Raw genomic sequence first — 18,768 nt, 5'->3', positions numbered from 1 at the left:
ACATTTCTATTCTGATGTGCCTATTAAAATCTTATCCTGTAGCTGAGAGGCCTGGCAGATGGCAAATGTTACCCTTGAGCAGGCACCTAAGTAGGGTGATAAATCACATTCAGGGATTGGGATACTTTCTCTGCTTAGGGAAGGAGGATGGCTCTGCCTACTTCAACCTCATCCGTTGGCTTGGTTGCCATTCAGAGCTTACAGGAAAATGCACTGTATTTAGCTGGTAATAAAAGCTTCTTAAGCACTGTGGGTAGTTGTTTCTGAAAAAGAATGAATTTAAAAACATGTACCTGATTATTTAGCAGCTTTAGAAATATCTGAGGAAAAAATGTTCAGTTATCAGGTAAAGCTGCTTTGGCAACGTGATTTCTATAATGCTAGGCGGTAGTGGAGGCTGCTTAATACTGACAATGCACTGTTATTTTTTGTCTCTGTATGTTGCTTTAGAATGTTCTGTTCCCTGCACATTTTTAATGAGATAAACATGCCTTTATGGGTTATGATGGTGCAAATTCTTTACTAGCTCTTTGCAAATACATCTTTTTAGGACTACTCCTTAAACCATGCAGTTTGCTCTTAGGTGTCAGGTATTTTACTACTTCCAGAGCATTGACACCTATAGCTCTCTATTTACAGCTGGAGAGCACTGAATTTGACTCACTTTGAGACCCAAATCTATCCTTTACTGGCTCTGTGATCTTAGTGAAGTCCCTTATCCTCTTTGAGCGTATTTCTTCATCTATGAAATGGAGGTGTTGATGCTTTCTTTCTAGGGTTGCTGTGAGTAATCAATGACTTAATGGAAGTGCAACTGCTTTGTAAATTGCACAAGGCCATTTAAAAATGAACCATTACTGTTATTATTATTTATATTTGGGGATTAAAATCGTTTGGTGTTAATAAAGGAGCACTGATGGGTTAATGACATCCTAAAGATCTAAAATAAAGTCGCAGTGAGATGCCAGAAATTGGGTAATGAATAGACATTTAATTGATAGTTTAACAAAGATATTAATTGGACGTGGAAGAAGATCCTGATTGTGGTAAAGGCTGTTTGGAGAAAGCAGAACCAAGGGACAGAACATGCTTCAAAGACTTCTTACAAGGTAATGAATTTTCAGTCCACAGATGTTGCTGTGTGCCATTATTTTATAGGCAGCATTGGATAGTCAGATTAAGTAGTCTCTGATCTGCCACTTCCTAACAGTGCGAATTCTTTAATCTCTCTGCAAAAAGTGAAGATCATAACACCTGCCTTATAGGGTTATGGAGATTCAATGGGATGATATATGCAAAGTGCCTGGTGCATAATATGGCTCAGCAAATAGGTTTCCTCCTCTTCCTTGTTTTTATTCTTCTTTCTTGCTCCCTTTGTCCCTTCCTTCCTCCCTCCCTCCCTCCCTCTTTTTCTCTCTCTTTCGTCACATAGGAGCCCTAACTAGGCAAGCCACTACCAAAACTCCTAGAAGCTTATGTGATTCTCAGAGCATTTAGGCAAGGCCTGAAAGCCATCAGTATAGTCCTAGTAAATGCTCTTGGATTACTCAGAAAGGAGCCCAAACTTGTTAATGGACTTTGAGTATATGTAACTACTTCATTTATCATCAGATGCAGAGAAAGTTGTAGGTTTTCAGTATGTGGAAAGACTCCAAAGAAGGGGCTCTGAGGGGGAAGAAAGGAGGTGTCTGTGCAGGGCAAGGGTTTACAGGGATTAAATTCAGAGCTCCTTGAGAGATAAGGATTGTGTGTGGAAGGGTGAGGAAAGCAATCTTCAGCTAAACCAGACTTTGTTAGGAAGCTTTTGCTAAGGGATGCCTTACGAATAATCAAGTTTTCCAAACTGTAGAGTTGATTTATTGAGTTATTTTAAAAGTATTTACTATCTTCCATTCAGTAGCAGTTCATATCTTTGAACAAACAACTGAGGAGTTTATAAATATAAACATTTCAGTTATAAAATATAACTTTAAAAGAATGGTTAATTTAAAAACATCTAAATAAGAATGAGCAGTCAATGATTTTAGCTATTAAATATACAAGTGTATGAAATTAAGCTAGTAAAATAAAAATCAGTTGCAAAAAGAAAGTTGTTTTGTTTTTCCCATGTTGTCAATTTAAGGCCTAATGCAATCTGTTTACATAGTGTGGTGAGTATGGACAAAATGTGGTCATAGCACAGCTATTGGATATTTTTATCTTCCCGGTCTTTCCTATGGTCCTCACAAAAGATAACAAATTTGCAGTGAGTGAGGCTTTGAAAGTTACCTATGTTTCAAAGATGTGTAGGCTTTAAATTATTGTCATTATCATACCACAAAAAATTCCATCTTTTTTCCATGTGTGGGCTAGAAAATGATTCTGACATTTCTCACACCTTTTTCTTCTGTGCTATCTATACTTTGTGATAATATTAATAATCCTATCTTATATTTGAGCTTTCCAATTTTTTTCAGGTCCAGCACCTCATTTTAAGCCAAGGCAATTAAAACACTTTACTTGCTATATCCGAAGTTGCTGAGTCTGTACTAATTGTGTTTGATGGTCAGGAAAGGACACTGAGAAGTGAAGTCAACCCCTGTGACCAATCAGAGAAGTAGAAGAGAGAAAATGTTAGTGAAGTAGTCCTACAGTGTCTTCTCTTCCAAAATATCATGGCTGAGGCTAAGGAGGGCCTGGGAAGAGGTGTGATGGGGGGAGAGTATGCACACACTCTTATAACTGTCACCTGTCCTAAGATGAGAGAGGGGGTTGAGGCAGTGAAGAACTGCTTTTGCTCTCTTGCCAAATGCCAGGTAGGTGCTAGTAGTTTAGTACATGCATTTATTAATCTGTTCAACAACTCTGAAAGATAGATATTGTTACTACCATTTTGTAGATGAGGAAATGGGCTCAGAGAGCTATGGGTAAGTCACCCATACGTATTTTATTTTATTTTATTTTATTTTTTATTTTATTTTTTTTGCGATACGCGGGCCTCTCACTGTTGTGGCCTCTCCCGTTGTGGAGCACAGGCTCCGGACGCACAGGCTCAGCAGCCATGGCCCATGGGCTCAGCCACTCCGCGGCATGTGGGATCTTCCCGGACCGGGGCACGAACCCGTGTCCCCTGCATTGGCAGGCGGGCTCTCAAGCACTGCGCCACCAGGGAAGCCCCACCCATATGTATTTTAAAAATGAGTCTCGTGTTGCTATGTTTTGGGGACCTTTACAGCAAAATTTCTGTTGTTGCTTTCTGGTGTGTTTTCTTAGTCTTAGAAATCCAAATGGAAGATCTGATTGTGCCCCTAAAAAGGAGAATGGCCTTTATACATTCAACATAGGACAAAGTCAAAATAAAGGTAGTTGTGGAGTATCTCAGAGAGGGCCATACCTGAGGATACTTTGTTCTAGAACCTGGATCTGGTGCTGGTCTTGTTGATTTTGTTTCTTCATCTCTTCCTGTTCTTTTCCACTGCTGATTCCATCTAGAAGCCATTTCTCCCTCAAGGCCTTTTTCTGATATCAGGAAACATAAATATATGTTCTTATATCAATCGAAAATTCCAAAATCTGAATGCTTTCAAATCTTATTAATTTCAATGGTGGAAATATTAAAGAGAAATTGTTTTCTCTCACTGTCTTGCCTGAATAAATCTGATAGTTTCCTACTTTGCACACTTCTTGATCCCCTTCTAAAGCCAGGGTTTATGTATCTGAATCCTATGTATATCCTAAGGTCTAGTTCAGGTCCTCCTTCTCTATGAAGATCTCTGTCCTACCTCTGCATCTTCCCCCACCCCACCCCCAGCCTCACTTCACCCCCAGGGAACTCTCCTTCTTCAGAATCACACAGCAGTGTATGTTTACCTATACTGTATATTTACTGTATTTTTAACAGTCATGTAGGGACCTCATCATGATGATGCCTTACTATGATTTGTTGGGTTGATGGGTGTATATCTGTGTCAAAGTAACAAGCTCCTTGAAGCCATTTGCTATTCATCCCAGTGACAGTACATAGTGACCCCTCCAAAAAAAAAAAAAATCGTTTGTGGGATTAATTGGAATGGTGGGCAAAACAAGAGATTGCTATTGTATCTTAAACTAATTCAATGACAGTCTTAGGCTCTGTGGTTGACATTTATTGTTTTGCCTACCCAATACCCCTTCTTTCTTCTGAGAACCTCCTTGGTTCTAGATATCCGTTACATTCAGCTCCCTACTCATCCCAATCATATGATACATAAAATTCACCGATCTGTCTAAATACGTGTGAGTTGAATTTTTGTCAACTTTAATAAAACAAAAAAGATTTATGTTTCATCAGGTGGAAAAAAAGTGCCCTCGAATTTGCATGAAATAATTACATTCCTGGACTTGAGCCTAAGAAGACAAAGCAAATGAAGAAGACCTGTAAACTTCAGGGGGCTTTAGCTAGCATCCTGTCTGTGTCTCAAGGGAAAACTGTTAGATATTATTTTCAAAGTGTTTGAGTTTCTTCTTTTCTTCCTGAAGAAAAGTACTGTCACTATATATCTATCTACCTTTGTAAATTATTTGTTCAATAGCTATTCCCTGGGAATTTACTGTTTCTAAAATGGTGAGAAGAGAAGAATGGGAATTTTCCTTATTTTTTTGACACTTCTCTCTCTTAACACCATGATTAGAATGAAAGTAAGTAAGAGGAATATTTGTCTTTTTTAAAAAACATGCTTGTTTTTTAAAACAGAATTAATACAACTGGAATGTAAATACCTCTGAATTTAAAATAAATTTAAATAAGGTTGATTGGGCTAGATAATTACCAAAGGAAGTTTATTTTAACTAAGGCAATTTTTTTTCAAATCATTAAAAATATTACACTGATTACAAATAAGTGTTATTTGGAATTATAACTTGTAGAATAGATGAAATGTGGCCTGCTCTAGTTGAAGCAATGAGGGGGCCTGGAAGCCTACAGATGCACAGGACACAGTTTGAAAACCACTAGATTAAGTCAGTAATTATCTTAACCCAAATCATCATATTTGTGTTGGTTTTTTTCAGAGTTTCAAGAAATTTCATGTGGACAACACACCCCATAAAAGCAGTTTGTATTATTCCAGTTTGTAGCCAGATTCCTTCCCACAATGTTATCTTTTCCCTTAATTATAGCTGTTCAGTTGTTTGTAAAAATGTGTTCCCACAGACACAGTAAATATTATTAATAAAGGTCAAGATTTATTTCCTGATAATATGCCAAGAAAATCTCAATATATCAGCATTTAAGAATTTACCTTGATTTTAGTTTATTTTTATTTGATGGAATATGATGATAGCTAATGCACAGTAAAGAATATAGATGACATCCATCAAAGTAAATTACAGTTCTTACAAACCACCTGCAAGGATAGTTTCAGTCAATTACATCCATATCACTGTAAGAAACACTCAGATGGGATGGTCTTATGATGCTGAGTTGTAGAGGGTGGAGAATGGCTCCTGTGACATAATTATGGGGCTTCATTCTTGGTTCTTAGTCTAGTTAGGACTAAGAATAATTTTAATTTTAGCCTTATAAACTTTGTTCATAGTTCAGGAATTGTCATTTAACTCTGGCAGAGAACTTTTTGCCTCTAAATATAAAATATATAATTTAGATGTACAATCAGAATGATATGGTATAATCACGTATTGTGGTAACCACAAGACAGTTATTTTGCTTTTATGTCAGAGTTTAGACTTATGCTTTAGTCTATGAGATTGAGGAATAGAATAAAATCTATTTCACAACAATGACATTCAGAATCAAAAGCCATAGTAACTAAATAAAAATATAGGTGATAACGCAGGTAGTAGATCTTTTGGCAGTCTTTTAGGGAAAGGTTTTCTTGAAACACTTCTATATTCTGCACAGCAGTTACAGGAGACGTTAAGAATAAATTAGTTTTTCATACCATGATTTAAATGGACTTCCAGAAAAGTTTTCTAGGTTGAGTACTAGGCAAAAAGATCAAGAGTGGGCAAGTCTCAGAATGTTTGAATGTGAGAATGCTGTTAATGGCCGTGGAAACTCCCTTTCCAGGATGTCATTGGTATGAATGTCAGGTTCCAGAGCTAAAGGATATTAGAGTGAGTTACCACAACTATTTTGAAGTGTGTGTACTGCTCACATAGAAGGAGCACTTTGTAAATATTTACATTTGTGTTGTTCAAAGTGAGTCATTGACATGTAATGAAATAATTTGCAATCGGGAAAGTGGTGAGGATAGTCACTGGAATGGAGACAAATGGATGAAGAAGAAAATAAAAAGAAAGGCTGGTAATTGCAGAAGCCAACAGAGCTTTTTTGACTTGGTGAAGATATTTTGGAATCAATTTTTAGAACACTTCTGCACATTTTTGAACCCTACTTTGGAATTGTGCCTAGTTGCTGTTGGAATAGCCAACCATTTTCTGCAGAACTTGGAAGAATGTGCTTACTGAAACAGCCATTCTCTCCTCTATGTTCCCTTTGCAGTTGATGCCTTGAATATAGTGTTCATCACAGTATAAATGTCATTATAAGTTTATGTGTCAATTACCATTTAAGGGCACAGATCAAACTTATTTTATATTCTTCATGCCCAGCTTAGTACCTTGCACATAATAGGTACTTAATAAATGTTTATTGACTGAAGGTTTTCTACTTATCAGTTAAGACTCAGGTTAAATCCCACACCTTTAACAGAACTTTTTTTGGCCACCCCAGATTAAAGAATTACTAATGCTTACACTTATGCTTAAATTAAAAAAAATCATCCTTTAACTTGTACTAATTATTTACTTAACCTTGAATTTCCCGGTAGGTTGCAAGCAAAAGGGCTACAACTCTCAAGTCCACCGCTAGTCTCTAAGGCATTAATATGCAAATTAGGAAAAGGTACAGTTCCCCACTCCTACTCCTTCAGGTCAGTGCACAGCTTGGGAAGGTGGACAGCACTTTTGTGCAGAGAGAAAGAAACTTTGTCCTCCAGACAGAAGCAGCCCTGTGCCAGAGTACACTGTTCCAAGGGAGTATGGGCAGGATTTCAGCACCCCCCCGTCTCAGGTAACTTTACGCAGTATACCATCTGCACAACTGTGTACTGCAGTCCAAAGCATGATACATGCTTTGACTGGATTGGATTAGAAGAGGTCTTCTGGGATCCAGAAAGCAAACCTATAGGGAACAGTATATATTACTTTTCGGACTGTTTTTGTTAAGTATTGAAATGAGGTGTCACTTCAGAAATGGACCTCTCAGTGTGTTAGAATTTTCCTGTGTGAAACTTACTTCCTAGAATGAACAGAGAGGATATATAAAACTTTTTTTCTACTGTGAACTCTAATGTTGTTTGGCTACTCATTCTGCAAGGATAGCAATTACTCAGAAGCAGTAATTAGTTCACTGTGAGATCCAAATTGTGTGTGTGTGTGTGTGTGTGTGTGTGTGTATGTTTGTGTGTGAAAGAGAGAGAGAGAGAGAGAGAGAGGGAGATTTTGGAGTTAGAAATTGCCTATCTCAAAAATTGTTGTAGACTTGCTTTTGACTTCATTTGACTTGTATCACAATGACTTGGTAAGATTTGTTATTTCATTGATTTTTCTGGGAGTACACACGGCATTTCTTGACTATGTCTCCTACTCATGTAAATTCAATGTGACAAACTGTAAGGATAGCAGGCTGACTACATATTGAAATTATTCATCAAACATTGGAAATGTCAATTTGTATAGGAGCAAAGAAGCAAACAGAATCCAGAGAACTGAGGCTAATTGGAATCCTAACCTGTGTCTTTTTTCTCTCAAGAGGTGGTTACTTGATCCATCAGAAAGATGGACTTAGCTGAATTCGGCAAGTTTACCAAAAGATTGTAGACCCCACGAGTGTGCGGCATTGTTTCACTGAGGGATTTATTACATCTATCGACAGAAGCCCTGCCAGGTAAGTAGTTTCCTGCTTGGGCCTGTTCACAAGGAGCTCCTGTTTGTCATTTGGTTGCACCCTATGACTAAGCTACATAAGAAAATGTGAGACTCAGTGTGCTTAAATTACAAAATGACCACACCCATGAAAGATGTAAAGTCTGATTTTAAAAATGGAGGTTTATTTTTGGTTATGATCTCATGTTCTGTCAAAACAAAATAAAACAGAACCTTGAACCACACTCAAACAACATTGAATTCATCGCACTGAGCTTTTGAATACGAGCATCCTTGAGCAGGCCAGACACTGTCTGCTTTGCATGCCCTGGGTAAGGGCTGGCTTTTCATTGATTTCAAAACGGACTTCCCAGCTGGATCCACTCCCAAGGGATGTTAAGCAAGACTGTATTCAGGGCCAAACTATCAAGACTGAAGTCTCAAGGTTACCCAAGAAAGTGAGGAAATTCAGTAATAAAGGGTAAAAGTAATAAAACCATGTTTTCAATTTTCCACATGTTTGCCAGGAGGTATTAGTCTCATATGCAAATATTACTAGCTTATTGGCTTCCCTTATGGTGTTATTATAACTGTTGGAATTTTTTTCCTTCCTAAAGCATCTTTACTACTGAAATTTGAGTGCAATTAGAATATTTGAATGCAAAATCATTGAAATGAAATTAAAGTCATAAGTTACCTTCAAATGCTGGTGCTTTAGTTTTTCTTCCTCTATTTTCAAACGCTTCTGTGAGATTTCTTCCTGTATTTTTCTTTTATCCTGAAATAAAAAGTGTTCCAGCATAATCTATTTTTTTTCAATTTGCTTAAGTATGTTTCCTTGGGGATGTTGTCATTATCGAATGGCTGGCCAGTGGTATGCTCTTGGCATTGGTATGAAGCTGCTTTGGAAACTCCTATTTCAAGGCAAAGGAGAGCAAAGTGAGACATTCAAAGCATTTTACTGATGGAAAATGATATAAGGTGCTTTTTCAAAGAGAATTTAAAAATATTTTAATGTCTTTCCTTCCTCCCTCATCTTTTCTATCTTCCCCATTAAGTCTAACAAGACTGAGCTCCTTAGAGATGCAATGGAAAATGTGAATTTTAAGGAGGGAGTTTTGAAATAGGCATGAGGAAACATTGTGAGGAGAGAGACTGTTCCTGGCATAAGGCTGAAGAAACTGCTGGGTAAAAGATCTGCTTATGTGGGAAAACAGGATAGCCTACAGAGCAATAGAACACGAGGAAACTAGAAAGTGAGACTGTTTCCTCCTGTAAACCTTGCTATGGGCAGAGAGAGAGAGAAAAAAGAAGGATCAGATAATGCATGTTAACACTAAGAGGGCTTCTAGCAGAGGTTAAAAAAATTCATGGAGAGGTATAGTATCTTTCACCAAGTTTAAATTGCAATACCTTAAAATCCCAGATAGAATAACTATCTATACACAGAAGTTGTACTTTTTAGAAAATATAGCCTCTATACTATATAGAAAGCCTGGTTTCAATTTCTGGCTCTGCCATTAACTAGCTGTGTGTCCTGGGACAAAACCCTTAACTTTGTGCCTCATTACCTCATCTGTAAAATGGAAGTAATAAGGGCATCTACCTCATAAGATGAGCATTAAATTAGCTAATATATGCAAAGGCTCCTAGAACAGGGCTTGACACATAGTGCTCTACAAGTATTTGTTTAATACAATTAAGTAAATAAACATGTAATCTGTTAATCACACAGAAAGCAACACACTAATTCTGATAATGGTTCCATTGGTCTGAAATGTTTTAGAGATTCCCTGTCTGGAGTTGTTTGAGATGTTTTACAAGCCATGCAAAAAGGCCCTTATTTCCTTATTTTTTGACCAGAGGTGACATTATCCTCCATCTTATTTATGAGTTGTTTTTAAATCTGCTTTCAAAATTGAAAACTCCCAAAGGTAAACATTTGTTTCCAATGAAGACATCTAAAAGAATTTGAAGCAGGCTCAGGAGGTAATTTAGAAGGAAGAGTTCCAAAAATATTTGGCAGCGTTATTGAAACAAGTGCATGGCTTCCTGATGTGACTCTTTTGAAGGTAAATCTCCTTTTTGATGCACAAGTTCAGGTATATTTGTTGAATGTAACAGCATTCATTTGAAAATACATTGCTGTCCAAATTTATGTCATGTTTCTCTTTGTGTGTAAGAAGTGTATATGACCTTGCCTGTATTGTTTTTTAACTTGCATAAACAGCTCTTTTGGGAAAAAAAGAGCTAGGCAACACGCATCGATATTCAGATTCACTTGTTTGTTTAGAGGAAATCTGGTCATTAGGAATAAAAACTATGAAGACCTCTGTGAGTCAGTTCTCCACTATATCTCAAAACTGTTACCGAGCAAATGTTGGTAATATTTTAAACTTATTGTGCCAAACATTTTGGTAAGTATTTTTCAGGCACTATTTAACTTAATAGTCATAATAACAGAGATATAGTAATATTCACTTAATAGTCATGATAACAAAGAGATATTGTAGTATTTTCATTTCATAGAAGAGGAAATGGAAGTTTCTGGAGATTAACTAACCAGTCCAGGTTCTCACAACTAGTAAGTGGCAGAGCCAGGATTTGAAGTCAGGCAATCTGAGTTCAGCCTCTTAGCCAATTCACTATACCATTTCCCTGAGTGGGAAATTAGTCCAGCTTCTCACACCTTCCCCATTGCCCTGTCTATCGGGAAGTACTGAGGTCTGGAGGCCAGCACAACCAGCGCCAAAGGAGGGCCCCTCATTAGAAAGGAGCACATTTTTAGTTCCCTGCATGCTGGTATGCAACCGCCCATCTCTCTGCGTGGACAGCCCATAGAAAAGATCACGTTATGTATGTGTGACTGTGACTGCTGAACCCAGCAACGCTTCCCCACCACTGCCGGTAACCAGTTTGGGTTGTTTGTTTCATCCTGAGGTTAGTGATAAGGTAATGAAAGCTGTGGGTAGAGGCAGGGCGTCTAAGTGTTTTGGCAACACGATGCTTATCGAAGGGTTGCTAAGGAATACCAATGTTTTGTCACTCAGCGGTAATGTGATGCCTGTCTCATATCAGTCTAGGAAGTTAAGAAGGTAATTTTATAATGTTATGGGCATGACTCTATTTTAACATAGGAGTACTTTTCCTCATAAGGTATTCATCAGCAGCAAGTTATTATCCTTTTGCCAAATTTCATAAAGATCTATAAGCATTACTGAAAAATATATGGCAACAATTTAGTTTCATTATGGCAGAATAAATTATAAGTTTTACATGTAGTTCTATTGCTAGTATACAAAAAGTTATCATAGCCAGCTACTTCCTTCCCAATTATCATGGAATAAATGGATTTTTATTGAAATGCCATCTGCTTCCCAGAATTTCCCCAGAAGCTTGAGCATCTCTATATACACTTGTCATAATCCAGCACGTCAGATATTTATTACCGTTAACCATTACGAATAACATACATTTCTTTTTTTTCAACATCTTTATTGGAGTATAATTGCTCTATAGTGGTGTGTTAGTTTCTGCTTTATAACAAAGTGAATCAGCTATACATATACGTATATCCCCATATCTCCTCCCTCTTGCGTCTCCCTCGCACCCTCCCTATCCCACCCCTCTAGGTGGTCACAAAGCACCGAGCTGATCTCCCTGTGCTAAGTGGCTGCTTCCCACTAGCTATTGATTTTACATTTGGTAGTGTATATATGTCCATGCCACTCTCTCACTTCGTAATAACATATATTTCTGTTTACTTCTTTTTTTAAAAAATAAATTTATTTATTTTTTACTGCGTTGGGTCTTCGTCGCTATGCGCAGGCTTTCTCTAATTGCAGCGAGCGGGAGCTACTCTTCGTTGCGGTGCTCAGGCTTCTCATTGTGGTGGCTTCTCTTGTTGCTAAGCACAGGCTCTAGGCGCGCAGGCTTCAGTAGTTGTGGCTCACGGGCTCCAGAGAGCAGGCTCAGTGCTTGTGGCGCACGGGCTTAGTTGCTCCACGGCATGTGGGATCTTCCCCGACCGGGGCTCGAGCCCGTGTCCCCTGCATCGGCAGGCGGATTCTTAACCACTGCACCACCAGAGAAGTCCTGTTTACTCCTTCAGTGTTCAACTAGTAAAGACGTTTTGTTCAATGAACAATTGCTTAGATTTTCAGCTGTCTGACTTGGAATATTTTAGCAGCTGACACCCACAGATTCCAGTTCTGTAAAAGCCTAGCTCTTAATTGTTTTGAAAATTAATTTAGTAAAATTGTACAACTATAAAGCTATTGTGACCATCTATGATTCATTGATATTACTACAATCACATACTTGATAAAAGTAAGCACAATACTTAGGAGTGTGAGTATTTTAGAGATATTATTGATTAATGATTAGCTAATATTCTAAAATGCTTGAATCTATCAAGAAGGCAGGATTGATCCTGAGTTATATAATTTTTAATTTATTCAGCACTTAGGAACTTCTCTATAAATGCTATGCTAAGGTGATGTTAAGAGTTGTGCTATGTTTGAAAATTATTCAGAAGTAGATACTTTCACCAAGGAGGTTACATTGTCTTTAAGAAGGAAAATCATTTGTGCAAGGAACTATAGTCTAAGAAATAAGTGATAAATGTCATTACTAAGGCACAAGTGAGGTCTTGTGAGAGTTGAGGGGCGAAAGGGAGTGGTTGTTTCTAGATGATCTGGTTAGGAGAGGCTTTCAAGTAGCATCCAAATAGAGTATGTTGGGTAGTTGCTGGAGGGCTGGGGGTGGGGAGGAAGGGCATTCACCTCTAGAGCTCATTGTGAGCAAAGGCCTGTTGTAGAAAATTGGGACATTATTTGGAATAGCAAGTCTGGAATCCAAGTTGTCATACAGAGAGTAGAGGGAAACGAAATAAGAAAATGAGATGAGGATAAATCCTTAATAGAGAATACTAAAAAGCAGGGAAAGGAGTTTAGAATTTATTTACTTATTGAGATAGGGAGCAATGAAAGGTTTTCAGAGGGAGAGGAATAATAGAATTAAAACCATGTTTTAAGAAGTTTAAAATAGCCTGATTTATAGATACTGAAGGAGGACAACTTGAAAGGGATAATCAGTTAGGCTACAACTCATACATAAGATCAAGAGAGCTTGAACAAGAGGTAGCAGAGGGTGTGGATGTCAGAGATACCAAGGAGTTAAAATTAGCAGGACTTGGCAACTGATGACATATGGATGCAGGAGAGGAAGAGGTCAAATGGGGTATAAGGCTTTTATATCCAGGTAAACTGAGAGGAGAACAGAATCACTAATAGAAATAGGAAATTCAGGAGAAGAAAGAGAGTTTGGGAGGGAAGATGGTGATTCACACCAAGGTTGAGGTGTCTTTGGAACAACCTGGTGGAGTAATCTGGCAGGTAGTTGAAATGTTGGATGGAGCTAGATCGGAAGGGAAGTCAGAGCTAGAGATAAAGATGCCAGAGTTTTGGAAGGGGTAGCTGAGGCCAGGAGACTACATCAGAGCATGACAAGAGACATATTTATGTAAAGGAGAGCTAAAGACAGAGCCTTCATGAAACACCTACATTTAAGAGGTATTGGAGGAAGGGAACCCATATGGAAATTTATTTTGGGATTAATTAGACATTATTGATAATAGAACTTTGTGAATTCAATTAGGCAAATGGTTTCAGATTCATTCTGATAGAAGTATCTTGTAACTTCTTGACTACCTTTGCTGATATTTTCACTGTTTAAGGTCTCAAAAGAACAATAATAGAAGCTACTATTTGGACTTAAATACTACCGACAATGCAAAACTTCCTGGTGAAATGTATATAATGATAACCTTGAAGGAAAGGGATGTGCTAACACAATGCTCCTAGAATTGAATCCTGAGCATAGTTAGAGGTTTACTACATTTCAATGAAAGTAGATTTTTTAAATTCTTGAAAAATTATTTTAAAAATTTCTTGAAAAAGAGGCAAGCATTTTAAGAAGGAAGATAGATCATGAAGTATGGGCAATTTACCAATGGAAATGTTGATACCCAATTAAAAAATGATCTCAAGTAAAAAGAAAAGAGAACTAAACAAAACCAAACTAAATAGCTTAATATCACTGGGAGCTTCCCCAAAGCTCGTGAAACCAAGAATACAGATAAACAGGTGGTACCCATTTGTAATAGGTACAAATATGTAAATAAGGTACAAATACAGGCTGACAAGATGTGAAGCATGTGAAAAACACTGAGGACACAAAAAGCATGTGTGTACAAGTAAATATATATATATATATATTCAATATTTAAGTTATGTTGAGAGCAAAAGGACTACTGCTGAGATACAGAGTGTAATATCAACATGTCAGAGATAAACTAGAACTACTTCACTCCTATTTTACTTCCATTCTTTTTGATTGAGGAGAATAATCTTGATCCTGGAAAGGGTAGAAAAAATATGCTTAAAGGGAAATCAAAGCCCAAGAGGATATAAAGCACTAAAGACAGAACTGCTCAGACTCCAACGGGTTTTATTTCAGGGAGCAGAAAAATTTATAGACACGACAGGAAAATATTATCAAGTAGTCTTGGAATCTTGGGTGAAGTGAAGAGGCACCATAAGGCTGAAAGTGGCAAATGACCCAGTTTTTTGAAGAGAGAAAAAGGTCAATTATGAACATTTAATGACTGGTGAATGTATTGGTTAATACCTGGCAAAGTTGTAGAATGAATTGTTAAACAGTCTTGTATTTAGACAAGGAATGTCTAAGAGATAGCATTCAGTTATTAAAAACAAAGCATTTAAGACTATTTCTTTTGCTTAATTTTTTAAGAACTGCTGATGATGATGACTATGATGGTTGTAACAATAGCTAAGATTTATTGAGAGATTTTTATGAGTCAGGAACTATTTAGAGCACTTAAATGTATCAATTTAATTTTCCCCAAGTCTCTAGGAAGTATGGACCATGTTTATCCCCCATATGCAGGTAAAGAAACTGAGGAGCACAGGAACCTAGATCATGGGAATTCAGTATATCTTGGTTTTAGTATGACTTTTGACAAAATTTCTTATTATTTTTCTTTTGGAAATTTGTGTAAATGTGAAGAGAGAGGAATATTTGAAAGTGATTGTCTTAATGTGTTTTTTAAAAAAACCAATGCCCTATAAGGGACAGAAAAATAAAACTAAGCCCCTACCAGAGGGCAGACAACAGAAGCAAGAAGAACTACAATCCTGCAGCCTGTGGGAAAAAAACCACATTCACAGAAAGATAGACAAAATTAAAGGGCAGAGGGCTATGTACCAGGTGAAGGAACAAGACAAAAACCCCAGAAAAACAACTAAATGAAGTGAAGATAGGCAACCTTCCAGAAAAAGAATTCAAAATAATGATAGTGAAGATGATCCAGGACCTCGGAAAAAGAATGGAGGCAAAGATCGAGAAGATGCAAGAAATGTTTAACAAAGACCTAGAAGAATTAAAGAACAAACAAACAGAGATGAACAATACAATTAACTGAAATGAAAACTACACTAGAAGGAATCAATAGCAGAATAACTGAGACAGAAGAACGGATAAGTGACCTGGAAGACATAATAGTGGAATTCACTGCTGCGGAACACAATAAAGAAAAAAGAATGAAAAGAAATGAAGGCAGCCTAAGAGACCTCTGGGACAACATTAAATGCAACAAAATTCACATTATAGGGGTCCCAGAAGGAGAAGAGAGAAAGGACCAGAGAAAATATTTGAAGAGATTATAGTACAAAACTTCCCTAACATGGGAAAGGAAATAGCCACCCAAGTCCAGGAAGCGCAGCAAGTCCCATACAGGATAAACCCAAGGAGAAACACACCAAGACACATAGTAATCAAACTGGCAAAAACTAAAGACAAAGAAAAATTATTGAAAGTACCAAGGGAAAAACAACAAATAACATACAAGGGAACTCCCATAAGGTTAACAGCTGATTTCTCAGCAGAAACTCTACAAGCCAGAAGGGAGTGACATGATATACTTAAAGTGATGAAAGGGAAGAACCTACAACCAAGATTACTCTACCCAGCAAGGATCTTATTCGGATTTGATGGAGAAATCAAAAGCTTTACAAACAAGCAAAAGCTAGGAGAATTCAGCACCACCAAACCAGCTCTACAACAAATGCTAAAGGAATTCCCTAAGTGGGAAACACAAGAGAACAAAAGGACCTAAAAAACCAAACCCAGAAAAATTAAGAAAATGATAATAGGAACATGCATATTGATAATTACCTTAAACATGAATGGATTACATGCTCCAACAAAAAGACACACGCTTGCTGAATGGATACAATAACAGGACCCATATATATGCTGTCTACAAGAGACCCACTTCAGACCTAGGGACACATACAGACTGAAAGTGAGGGGATGGAAAAAGATATTCCATGCAAATGTAAATCAAAAGAAAGCTGGAGTAGCTATACTCATATAAGAAAAAATAGACTTTAAAATAAAGAATGACACAAGAGACAAGGAAGGACACTACATAATGATAAAGGGATCAATCCAAGAAGAAGATATAATAATTATAAATATATATGCACCCAACAAAGGAGCACCTCAATACATAAGGCAACTGCTAACAGCTATAAAAGAGGAAATCGACAGTAACACAATAATAGTGGGGGACTTTAACACCTCACTTACACCAATGGACAGATCATCCAAAAATGAAAATAAATACGGAAAGAGAAGCTTTAAATGACACAATAGACCAGATAGATTTAATTGATATTTATAGGACATTCCATCCAAAAACAGCAGATTATACTTTCTTCTCAAGTGCGCATGGAATATTCTCCAGGATAGATCACATCTTGGGTCACAAATCAAGCCTCAGTAAATTTAAGAAAATTGAAATCATATCAAGCATCTTTTCTGAATACAATGCTTTGAGATTAGGAATGAATTACAGGGAAAAAAACGTAAAAAGTACAAACACAGGGCTTCCCTGGTGGTGCAGTGGTTGAGAGTCCACCTGCCTGCCGATGCGGGGTACGTGGGTCTGTGCCCCGGTCTGGGAAGATCCCACATGCTGCGGAGCAGCTGGGCCCGTGAACCATGGCCGCTGAGCCTGTGCATCAGGAGAGCCTGTGCTCCCAAATGGGAGAGGCCACAACAGTGAGAGGCCCGCGTACCACACACACACACAAAAAACAAACAAACAAACACATGGAGGCTAAACAGTATGTTACTAAATAACCAAGAGATCACTGAAGAAATCAAAGAGGAAATCAAAAAATACCTAGAGACAAATGACAATGAAAACACGATGATCCAAAACATGTGGGATGCAGCAAAAGCAGTTTTAAGAGGGAATTTTATAGCTACACAAGCCTACCTCAAGAAACAAGAAATATCTCAAATAAAAAATCTAACCTTACACCTAAAGAAACTAGAGAAAGAAGAACAAACAAAACCCAAAGTTAGCAGAAGGAAATAAATCATCAAGATCAGAGCAGAAATAAATGAAATAGAAACAAAGAAAACAATAGCAAAGATCAATAAAACTAAAAGCTCGTTCTTTGAGAAGATAAACAAGATTGATAAACCATTAGCCAGACTCATCAAGAAAAAGAGGGAGAGGACTCAAATCAATAAAATTAGGAATGAAAAAGAAGTTACAACAGACACCACAGAAATACAAAGAATCCTAAGAGACTACTACAAGCAACTCTATGCCAATAAAATGGACAACCTGGAAGAAATGGACAAATTCTTAGAAAGGTATAACCTTCCAAGACTGAACCAGGCAGAAACAGAAAATATGAACAGACCAATCACAAGTAATGAAATTGAAACTGTGATTAAAAATCTTCCAACAAACAAAAGTCCAGGACCAGATGGCTTCACAGGTGAATTCTATCAAATATTTAGGGAAGAGCTAACACCCATCCTTCTCAAACTCTTCCAAAAAATTGCAGAGGGAGGAACACTCCCAAACTCATTCTATGAGGTCACCATCACCTGGATACCAAAACCAGACAAGGATGTCACAAAGAAAGAAAACTACAGGCCAATATCACTGATGAACATAGATGCAAAAATCCTCAACAAAATACTAGCAAACAGAATCCAACAGCACATTAAAAGGATCATACACCATGATCAGGTGGGGTTTATTCCAGGAATGCAAGGATTCTTCAATATATGCAAAACAATCAATGTGATACACCATATTAACAAATTGAAGAATAAAAACCATATGATCATCTCAATAGATGCAGAGAAAGCTTTTGACAAAATTCAACACCGATTTATGATAAAAACTCTACAGAAAGGGACGTAGAGGGAACCTACCTCTAACATAATAAAGGCCATATATGACAAACCCATAGCAAACTTCATTCTCAATGGTGAAAAAGTGAAAGCATTTCCTCTAAGATCAGGAACAAGACAAGGATGTCCACTCTCACCACTCTTATTCAACATAGTCTTGGAACTTCTATCCACGGCAATCAGAGAAGAAAAAGAAATAAAAGGAATACAAATTGGAAAAGAAGAAGTAAAACTGTCACTCTTTGCAGATGACATGATACTGTACATAGAGAATCCTAAAAATGCCACCAGAAAACTACTAGAGCTAATCAATGAATTTGGTACAGTTGCAGGGTACAACATTAATGCACAGAAATCTCTTGAATTCCTATACACTCATGATGAAAAATCTGAAAGAGAAATTAAGGAAACACTCCCATTTACCATTGTAACAAAAAGAATAACATACTTAGGAATAAACCTACCTAGGCAGACAAAAGACCTGTATGCAGAAAACTATAAGACAGTGATGAAAGAAATTAAAGATGATATGAATAGATGGAGAGATATACCATTTAC

General features: G+C 37.3%; 1 protein-coding gene across 2 annotated transcripts in view; it reads right to left on the bottom strand.

The window, feature by feature from the left end:
* Positions 1-18,768, bottom strand: part of PALMD (palmdelphin) — a 56,059-nt gene that overhangs the window by 21,797 nt on the left and 15,494 nt on the right. For both annotated transcript variants that reach the window (XM_060139521.1, XM_060139522.1), the window contains exons 3-4: positions 8,603-8,683; positions 3,374-3,498 (exon numbers count right to left, since the gene is read on the bottom strand). In XM_060139521.1, the coding sequence (XP_059995504.1) occupies positions 3,374-3,498; positions 8,603-8,683 (206 nt within the window). The remainder of the gene's footprint in view (positions 1-3,373; positions 3,499-8,602; positions 8,684-18,768) is intronic.

The sequence above is a fragment of the Lagenorhynchus albirostris genome, chromosome 2 (assembly GCF_949774975.1).
Source record: "Lagenorhynchus albirostris chromosome 2, mLagAlb1.1, whole genome shotgun sequence".
NCBI classification, from domain to species: domain Eukaryota; kingdom Metazoa; phylum Chordata; class Mammalia; order Artiodactyla; family Delphinidae; genus Lagenorhynchus; species Lagenorhynchus albirostris.
The sequence above is the reverse complement of the archived record's forward strand: the minus strand, read 5'-3'. Positions and strand labels throughout refer to the sequence as shown.